The sequence below is a fragment of the Megalobrama amblycephala genome, linkage group LG13 (genome assembly GCF_018812025.1).
Source record: "Megalobrama amblycephala isolate DHTTF-2021 linkage group LG13, ASM1881202v1, whole genome shotgun sequence".
Taxonomy (NCBI): Eukaryota; Metazoa; Chordata; class Actinopteri; order Cypriniformes; family Xenocyprididae; genus Megalobrama; species Megalobrama amblycephala.
This window is the reverse complement of record NC_063056.1, coordinates 35,322,806-35,333,456: the sequence shown is the minus strand read 5'-3', so window position 1 is coordinate 35,333,456 and position 10,651 is coordinate 35,322,806. Positions and strand designations below refer to the sequence as shown.

The following is a 10,651-nucleotide window of genomic DNA, read 5'->3' as shown; positions in this document are numbered from 1 at the left end:
TCCTGACTGCAGAGGCGGACGAAACCCTGGAACCAATCAGCGGTGACGGAACCATGGTGAGTGGAGGCGCCGGCGGAACGTAGCGGCTGACGGACCTAGGCGACATCGCAGGCCTGGAAGCCTGGCACTGAGCTGCTGGCTCGCGGGACCGAGGCGATGACAGGGACTCGGATGACCGGGGTGACGATGGAGCGAGCGAGTACGACGGGGAGGTCGGAGGAAGGGAGGAGCCCGATGACGCTGTAGGGGTGCAGGGTTCCGGCGCAGCTGGAATCCCGGAAGTCCGTAGCGGAAGCTGGGCGTCGACCGCCGGAGGCCGACCTGGAGTGACGAGTGAGCCCAGCGGAGCATCCGGACAGACGGGCCACGGAAACGTTGAGGGAGCGGTGAGCCGAAGTGATGGTGACGGGCTGACGGGTCGAGATGGAGACGTGGGCCTGGAGGCCTGAAGTGGAGGCGGGGACTCGGTCTCAAGCCAAGCTGATGGAGGTGATGCTCAAGGCGAAGAGGATGAGCCGCACAGTGTGAGTGGCGGGGACAGAGCCGAGGAGCTTGACGACACCCGTGGTACCAACAGATCCTGGGGACTGGCCGTGACCAGTGATGGAGACGGGATCAGGAAGTCAGGCAGGGAAACGGACAGAAGATCTCCGGACGGGACCAGAGCATCCAGATAACCGGACGGGACCGGCAAAGACGAGGAGGATTCGGGGGTGGGGACTTGGGTGGGAATTGGATCCGCGGACCATAGATCAATCAGGTCTAGATCTTCTTCTGGCTCTGCGATGGACTGACCCGCTTGCATCGACTCCGGGGCTTTGATGTTCTCCGGTCTTGAAATGACCTCGGGCTCGCTGGCTGAGGGAAAAAGGCCGTCGTTGCGGAGGGTCCAGACCAGGTATTCCAAATACGGCCTGCTCTCCGAGAGGAGGAAGAAACGCAGTGCTGGTGAGTCCATCTTCGTTACTCAATTTGAGGGTCAGTCATTCTGTTACGGTTCTTACATTATACAATGACTGACAAAGAACACAGAACAGGCAGGAACTTAAATACACAGATAATGACTACTAAACGGGAACAGCTGACGAGACTTAATTAGAAACCATAATGACTAAATGCAGACAAGACAGAACAGAGGTAAACAGAACAGACACGTGACAATGACATACAATGATGACATTTTTCACAATCATGACAGAAAACAAATTACTGCCCTAAACTCAATAACGGAAAGGCTGCGCGATCCTGTCAAGATGGCGGATAAACAAAGAAGTTACCAAGAACTCAATGCGGCGTGACGTCAGATTCGTATTCTCTATACCAAATTTTGAATTCGAACTGTACACACCAAATGCTGCGCAAAAAAATAAATATTGACGTATTTTCATATTTTTGTTTATGACTTTTTGCACCTTTATCAAACATTTAAAACATCAAAAAAATAATATGGAAAAAATGGCGATTTCAGCGGTTTTCTATGGCCAAATTAGAACCCGGAAATAGTTTTTCCCGCAATGTTGAATGAAAATTTTCGCGCCATGTCTCTGGAACCATACGAGGTAATCTCTGACATGATTTTAAAACACAAAACACACACGGACATTGCAGAGCACCTGTCTCAACTTGGTGTGGGGCGAGGTTGTTCGGCGAGGAGTGTCAGACGATTTTGTGCCAGCCATCGTCTGAGACGGGAGGTTTCTGACACTCAGCTGGAGATAGCTGTATCTACAGCAGTACAAGAAGTAAGTAATGATATGCAATTTTAACGTAATATGTATGTTATAATGTATGTGACTTGTGGTGTTATCGACAAGCTGTATGCATCACGGTTCTAGGATAGGGCTACAGTCATTTACGGGTGTGACATGTCCCTACCAAATGCTGCTCACATGAATTGAATTAATTACGTGAAATCATTATTCAGAAGTTAAAAAAATATATAGCCTAGGTCTAGCTTACTGTATACAGCAGTGGATGCTCTGCTTTTGGTTTTCTCATGATATGGTCATGGCTAGCCTACATTTTAATGTTTCCGCTTTGAGTCTTATTAAATCAAATTTTTAGTGCAAAGAAAATATTTCCACGTGAATAATGATCATTGATCATAGATCCTATTACAGTAGCCTACTATAGCGCATGCAGGTGCTGCTGGTGTCATCATGCGCAGCAGCAGCATACTGTACATTTTGCGTCTTATTTTGATCACAGTGACGGTTAAATGCAGTGCAGCAGTAGCATTCAAAGATCTGTTTCTGACTCTGCTTTAAAACCACTGCTTGAACCAGCGCCGCTGAGAACTGATATATGTTTATAATCTGTTGTAAACCATATTGTGTTCCTAACTTCCTATTAATTTGGTTCCTCCACTAGGCAGGACCAACCTACGGTCGTAAGTTGATGACAGGTTTTTTAGCAGCAAAGGGAATTCGAGCCGCAGAAAGTCGGGTTGGACGAGCCCTCCGGACAATACATCGACCATACCATGAAATGCGATGTAGTGTAAGGCAGTTTATTATTATTTATTATTATTGTTGTTACTATTATCCTTATTAGTCTGTACCCATCAAAACAACAGTGAAAAGCCCCAGGCTATTTAAATAGTATTATTAATACACACACCACTAAATTACTGTGACCGCAACATTTTATCTTGTAATGTAACCTGTACATTTGGCATTACATCCCTTACTTTTTCCAGGCCTACTAACAAATACTGGACAAGTAATTCAAACATGACTGTAATTCTTGTAAACCCCCTCCCCCCTCCCTTCTCTTGTCATAGGGTGTGCGAAATCTTAATCCTATACCATACCGTGCTGCTTATACAGGACACAAACTCCATTTAGACCAAAACGAAAAGTTGGGCATGTTTGGAGTTACACATGTCCTAGCAATTGATGGCTATAGCAGCAAGATCATGGGCTATGCCTGTATGCCAGTTAAGAATAACCTCACTATTTATGAAGAGGTGTACAGGTTTGTCATTTCAAAAGACTACACACACACACATTATATATATATATATATATATATATATATATATATATATATACATATTACTAGTGGGTGCAGGACACTATAGTTCATTTATATAAGTGAGGATAGCAAAATAAAGTAAACTGTGACATATTATACTCAAAAATTCTACCAGTAAAATTAAAAAAAAATTGGGACCAAAAATTATTCAGACACTTTGACCTGACCATGTTTTGCTGAAGTGTTATCTGACATTATGAAGATTGATTTTTTTCTGACAGTTTAACTTTCGTCATATTTTATTACCATTTTTTAAAACTATAGCAAATAAACTGATGTGTGAAATGTTCAAGGTATCTGAATAAATTTTGTTCTGTATATATATACATACATACATACATACATACATACATGCATACATAGTTCAAGCCACTAAGTCTTTCTCTATTTGAATCATATGATTTAAGGCCTGCTGTAATCAACAATGGAATGTGGGACCAAATAAGAGTGGACCATGGCAAAGAGTTCTTCTTGACTCTATTTATTCAAGAAATCCTTGCTGACCACAGACTGAATACAGAATCACCACCATACCATCAGACTCAATCAACAAAAGTAGGTGTTCCATTTTGTTGTGTTTTTCCTCAAAAAAAGGAAAGGAACAAAGTAGTACTTTATGTATAAAGTACAATAGGTTAAATATCCAATTAATTATTTGGTTATAATTATTCACCTGCATTTGAAAAAAATGTTGGTAATCCTCACTAAAATAAAATGACAAGTTTCTGTATGTCCATTGGCCTGTCAATACTAAATTGGCTTCAACACTTGTCTCCACCTATAGTTGGTGTGTAGTTAGCACACTGGTCCAGGTGGATGCTGCACACTGGTGGTGGTTGAGGAAACCCTGACATGGTTGTAAAGCGCTGTATGTGTATATTTCTGATTATTTAAATCATCTTCATACCCTAATACATTAATTTACTTTATACATTTACTTGTTTTTGGTTGATTTTATTCTAAAAGGAGATGGCATGTTTTATATTGAAAATGTTTAAATATGAAAATTTGCACATAATTTAACATAAGTATACTTGAATGCTTTGATTTCAACTTGATAACTTCTACGAAAGTACATCAGAGGAAATTTTGTACTTGATAAACATTTGTGAGATAGTTACTAGTTAATAGAAATATATGTTTTAACATAAAAATTACAAACTATAGTCTAGTGATGATTTTTAGTCCACTGTGAAATAACACGTTTTTCACTTTTATTCATCAGAATCACACAATTGAAAGGGTGTGGCCTGAAATTAATAACAGGGTTAATTACCCTTTGAAGGAGGCTCTTGTCCAGCTCGTTGACCAAGAACTCATTGACATGGACTGCAGCCTAACAAGATACTGCGTGTCTAACCTTAGCTGTCAGTTGTGTCATCTGGGCATTAGCAGGGTGGTAGAGGCCTGGAGCAACCACAGGATTCCTGGTATGTTAAATAATGTTCAAAACATAACTCTTGACAAGCATTTGACATTCATAACCAATTTATTAAGGGTTAACATTCCCCAAATGTTACAGGAAAAGGAATCCCCAACCAGCTTGGACAGGGTGGTTGTGCAAAAAAAATCTCAGCAACACTAGTACCCCATGGAACTGAAGCAGCTGATCTGTACATGGATACACTGGGATCTTCTTTGACAAGGGTTTCTGCCTTTGGACAGGACCCTTTCACAAGTGAACATGAAAAGTCTACAGTGGAACAACTGTTTTCAGAGAAGTGGCCAGACATAAACGAATTGCTCAATAATACAGTCAACAAAAACTTTTTGCCTTTTAAAGAGGCTTTGATTTTTTTTCTAGTGTCTCTAACCCAAAGATACTCATAAAGGCCACACTGGTTGTTATATGCTGTATCAAGTACTCTTTTTAGAAACATAAAATGTTAAGCATCAACATGATGCTGAAAAATGAAATTAACACAATCAAACAAGTTTTTTGTTATTGTTTCAACTGAATGAGCTGTGTAACAAAACTTTACATATCAAATAAACTATCAAATAAACCTCTGAACAGCTAAACATTTTAATTGTAATAACAGCTAAACATTGTAATGCAGGCCTACTCTACCTTAATGATGTCACTAAGAGCTAACAAAGCTTCAGAAAGACCAGCTGCAACAAAGACATTGTTACTAAGATCTTCCTCTCTGCACTTCAAGCACTGTGATGCAGTAGCCATCCACTGATCAACACAAAGTTTGCATCCAATCAGGCTTCTACAGCAGGTTGCAAATATCGGTTGATCAATGGGTCCTGGAAAATATAAAATGTGACAAAGTCAGCTATTGTAGAAACAGTGTAGGGTGTTAAGGGGGGGGGGGGGGGGGGGGACATGTTTTATCCTAGCCATCTTGAAAAAGATAGTAAAACACAAATACTGATTATCTCTAATGTCATCATGATTACCCCAAAAAGTGTTAATACACTCAAAGGGTTAGTTCTCCCAAAAATGAAAATTGTCAATTACTCATGTTGTTCCAAACCTCTAAGACTTTCATTCATCGTCGCAAATGAAGATATTTTTAATAAAATCTGAGATTTTTGTCCCTCCATTCAAAGTCTGTTCATGTTAATCAAAGTCATCTAAAAGAGACACAATGTTCACAATGGCTCCAGGGGGTTAATAAAGGCCATCTGAAGCGAAGCGTTTGTGTAAAAAAAATTAAATAAAATTCCATATTTAACATATATCTAGCTTCCGCCAGACCACCTTCCCTATTCAAGTTACGAAGAAAGTGTGAACTGGTGGTGTGTCAGTTACACTTTTCACCGCAAGTTGAATAGGGAAGGTGTAGTACGTAGCATAAGCTTTGTGAACTGCAAGATAACTTGACTAGATTAAAAAAAAAAAAAAAAATGGTAATGTATTATAATTTAAAGATCAAGTTTCTTTTTGTAAAAGGTTTTCATTGAAACGCGTGTACAGTATCTTTCTTCATAGTAAATGTTACATTTTATTTTTGTTCTCTAATGCAAAGGAACTCATATTTGACAGTGTAGCTTAAGTGTCCAAATGCTTACAAAACAAACAAACAAAAAAAAAAAAAAAACTGTACACACACTTACCTTTGCAGACTGTGCAAGTGAAAGCTGCTTTTATTTTCTCAGTTTGGACATCAGTCAAGGTTTTGGCAGGCATTTGACTGGACAGCTCAGAAAGCTCTTTGATAGTTGAAATAACTTGCTGAAGGCCCTGTGAGGCCAGCACCACCTCCTCTATCTTATCGTAGACATCTTGTAGACCTGAAGTCTCATCATCTTTTCAACTTGAACTAAAATCAATTTTAAATAGATTAGTATAGACTTACAGTGCAATGTTCTCACAAATTTGTACCTTCTGATTCTGTACCTTCTCTTCCTCTTGCTGCCTTGAAACTCGGTGAAATCATGCTCTGCAATGGCAAAATCTTGCGGGCATTCTGCTATCACAGGTGATAGCACACTAAAAAATGCGTCACTTTTGCCTTTAATATGTCATTCTCATTTAGAGGTAAAAATGTATTCCATGAGTCCAGGTTTTGCCTGAATATCAACATAATATCCAAAAACATTGATTTAAAAAGTGATTTATTTTAATATTTTACACAACTACGTACTTTTTTTTTAAAAATACATTTTGCATGTGTATGTTTATTGTACTTAATGAAATTACATGCAAGGTGTAATTTGTCTCGCAGGGTCACATAATGAACAGCCATCTTCCAGACAGAGAAATCAGGAATCGTTCTACAGGCCATCGTGGACAACCGAAAGAGGCATGGTATTGTTTTCTTGTTTAATGTCATACACCTAAAGATGATTTTTTTTTTTTTTTTTTTTTTTTTTGGTAATCGTACAGTTATTCTGTTATTCATTCATTAATGTGTCCTTTCTGACCTTAAATAACTCATCATTTTTCACACCTTTTGTTTTTAATGTCTATGTAGTATTGTCAACAGTCCCAAATTCTGGATTGACGCCCCAGTCCCAGTACCAGAGGGCACCCCAGTCCCAGTCCCAGAGGACGCTCCAGGCCCAGTACCAGAGGACGCCCCAGTCCCAGAGGGCACCCCAGTCCCGGTACCAGAGGACGCCCCAATCCCAGTACCAGAGGATGCACCAGTCCCAGAGGACATCCCACTGTATGTGAGAACTTTACAGTCACATCTTATTTTAAATGGATTCTACCTTAGTGACAACACAGCTTAGCGTATAAACATATACATTTCTCTGAATCACTGAATTCTCTGAAGTTAATAGTTACAAATACAGAGCTTATAATGTCTGTCATTGCTCAATAAGAATTACCTAAAAGTACAGCCAGATGATTTCATAACTAATGCGGTATTATACTGTGAAGTGATTTACTGTTAATATTTACACTTTCATAAAATTGTTTTAATGATAATAAAAAAAAAAAAAACATTTGTAAAGTTTATTGTACTAAATGAAGTTACATTTAATGTGCAATTTGTCTCTCAGGTTCACATAACGAACAGCCATCTGCCAGACGGAGAATTTATGATTCGTTCTCCAGGCCATCTCGGGCAACCGAAAGAGGCATAGTATTGTTTTCTTGTTTAATTTCATCCACATAAAGAGGATTTTTAACTAATCGTACACTTATGGTGTTCAACAATTAATGTGACATTTTTTACCTTAAATAACTTTGTATTATTTTTCACACCTTTTGTTTGTAATGTGTATTCAGTATTGTCTCCTGTCCCAAATTCTTCACGGGCACCGCAGTCCCAGAGGACGCCCCCGTCCCAGAGGGCACCCCAGTGTATGTGAGAACTTTAGTCACATCTTATTTTAAACGCAGTCCACCTTAGTGACAACACAGCTCAATATACACTACCAGTCAAAAGTTTGGAAACTGTACTAATTGATTGTTTTTGAAAGAAGTCTGTTTTGCTCATTAAGGCTGCATTTTTAAAAATAATAATAATAATAATAATAAAAAACTGTAATATTGTGAATATTTTTAATTTCAATAACTATTTTTTATTTTAAAAATAGTATGTCATTCCTGTGATCAAAGTTGCAGAAGCTTTATATTTCAGATAAATGTTGTTCTCTTGAACTCTATACTCATCAAATAATCCTGATAAAATTGTACACAACTGTTTTCAACATTTATAGTGATAATACATGTTTCTTGAACATTAATTCGGAATATCAGAATGATTTGTGAAGGATCTTGTGACTCTTAAGACTGTAGTAATGATGATAAATTCAGCTTTGAATCACATCTTCTACACGATGGTCCGGAAAAATTAATAACAGCAGTTCGTAATGTTGTTTTGCCTCTTGACAGCTGCATCGAGGAGTGAGCACAGACCTGACGGTATGTTTGTTCCAGCCATGGGGTTGTCCTATCCACAATTGAATCAACATTTTACAATGTTTTATTTATTTTCTTTTTTCATTTATTTTTTTTTTTCAATAGGTGGTACCAGACCCTCAAAGAGCGCCTACCCCATGTCAACCACAAGTAAGAAATATTATATGTGGTGGCTTTAAAACACTGGCCAGTAAAATAAAATGCAAATGCAATTTTTGTTAAAGTACTAGTTTATGGTTTTAAACCAAGTATTGAATGACAATAAGTGTTTTTGCTCACTGTTAATTCAGTCTTGCACTTCTGTTTTCACAACCTTATTTTTACCGGAAATCAGCAGGCAAACAAGACTGGGAAAAAGTGTCCAAATAAACTGTAAAATGTTATGCTCTGCATAAACTCAAATTGTGACTGCAAGTGTCATAATGAAGAATTTTTAATTATTCAGGTGTCCAGTTGTGTGTACATATTACTCTAATTTTTCTTTCAGAATTTCAAAGGAAGGTCTTTTCAATGTTGTTCGATTTGAAAGATCAACTTAAGCAAATAGTTGGCATTCTGGACCCTGGCAGGTCTACAACATCTCTAAAGAAGATGGATTCAGAGAGTGACCTAAAACTCTTTGAAGAATCCATCAAAGATGTTGATGTCAAGTTGATGTCAAGTTGATCTTATTTCAATTGTTTTCACATTTAGGTCCAGCAACTGTCCAGGGTTGGTGGATATTCTGTTCGAGACTGTCAACAAAGTTATGAAGAGGTATGTATTTCCCTCGAATTGTGTAATCCTGTATAATATTTCAGAAAAATATATCTTGATTACCACCATAATTAACCCAGCCATTTATATTACTTCAAGTCAGGATTTAATCTGTCACACATCACTTGTTCAGAAGTTTTAATATGTCTGTACTGGCTCAGACAGTCAGCCAGACTGAAAACAAGAAATCAAAACATAATTTCAGTATAAGCAATGAATGATATTCATTACTTGTCACCAAAACCTATGGATGAGGATATAGTTCATAGCACTTGTTACATGATAGATGAGTAGTTGTGAAAGTGTATGTTTAACATTGCCATTTCTAAGGTGAAGTAATCTTAAATTTCTTTCACAGAATGATGACAAATGTTCTAATGGCGAAATTCAATATGAGGGGTGGTGGCCAGCTTGAAAAAAAGCAGTTTAAAGCCACACCTTTATATGACGTTATTCAAGGTAATTTGGGGAATGTGTCAATATAAAATAAAATGTATTGTTCCTTGTATATTGATGTAAATTTTATTGATACGCTTTATCTATTCAGGGGACATCACAGCTCACCTGTCTTTATCAGAAATGTTCATGTTCACTTTCTCACAGTTACACACCTAGTTAAGGGTCTTTCTCAAGGGCACCACAGTGGTATTGAAGATGGAGAGGGGGCAAATGCTGTTTTCCACCAACTAATCTAACAACAATTTAAAGCAGAATATGTTTTATACAATAAAATAAAATGTAATCCATGTTGATTACCTTTTTCTAATGTTTCATTCATGATTCATTCATCTTGTTCCAAGTTTTTTTTTATTATTATTTTAGCTGTAGACCATAAAGATATTTTGAAAATAAGTGCATGTCATTTACCTCAAATTTTTCATTTTATTTATTTTAAAAATAAATATATTCTCTCCCCTTAGATGCTGTGAAGAGGTGGAGCCCAAATACTACCGACACCGAAATAGATGCAGCAATGGCAGAACATCTGAAGCATGCTCCAGGAAGAGCTGGGGGTGGAGGATACAAAAAATAAGCCAAACTGTTGTAATGTGTTTAAGGGATAGTTCACCCAAAAATGAAAATGTTCATTTTCTCAACCTCATGTTTCAAACCTGTATAACTTTCTAATTTCTGCTGAACACAAAGATATTTGGAAGAATGTAACCAAGCAGATCTTGCCACCTTAACTATCATAATAATTTTTTCTATAATGGTTGTTAATGGGTTGTGAGATTTGCTTGGTTACAAACATTCTTCCAAATATATTTGTGTTTAGCAGAACATAGAAAGGTATAGAGGTTTGAAACATGAGGGTGAGTAAATAACAGAATTTTCATTTTTGGGTGAACTATCCCTTTATATAATTCAGTATTTTATACTTGTTGTTTTAACCCTCAGGTGCTCCACATTCAGGAATCACACTGGTGTTCTTCGCGGTCAAAAGTGACCGGAGCCCTAAAATTTAATTTTTTTATCCCTCAGCAAAACCAATGTCATTTATTTTTGTTCAATAATATTTTTACTTTTTTA

At 37.8% G+C, this 10,651-nt stretch overlaps 1 protein-coding gene across 1 annotated transcript; it reads left to right on the top strand.

The window, feature by feature from the left end:
- The first annotated feature begins 1,254 nt into the window (after positions 1-1,254).
- Positions 1,255-5,281, top strand: LOC125244124. The gene is made up of 6 exons (XM_048154102.1): positions 1,255-1,742; positions 2,371-2,499; positions 2,783-2,976; positions 3,444-3,591; positions 4,262-4,466; positions 4,559-5,281. The coding sequence occupies exons 1-6, from the start codon at positions 1,515-1,517 to the stop codon at positions 4,864-4,866; spliced, it is 1,212 nt and encodes a 403-aa protein (XP_048010059.1). The 5' UTR covers positions 1,255-1,514; the 3' UTR covers positions 4,867-5,281.
- Positions 5,282-10,651: the final 5,370 nt, after the last annotated feature.

Coding starts and splice junctions, on each gene's coding strand:
- LOC125244124 (XM_048154102.1), top strand. CDS start 1,515: ATGTTGAATGAAAATTTTCGCGCCATGTCTCTGGAACCATACGAGGTA. Junction 1,743..2,370: donor TATCTACAGCAGTACAAGAA/GTAAGTAATGAT, acceptor TTCCTCCACTAG/GCAGGACCAACCTACGGTCG. Junction 4,467..4,558: donor GAGCAACCACAGGATTCCTG/GTATGTTAAATA, acceptor CAAATGTTACAG/GAAAAGGAATCCCCAACCAG.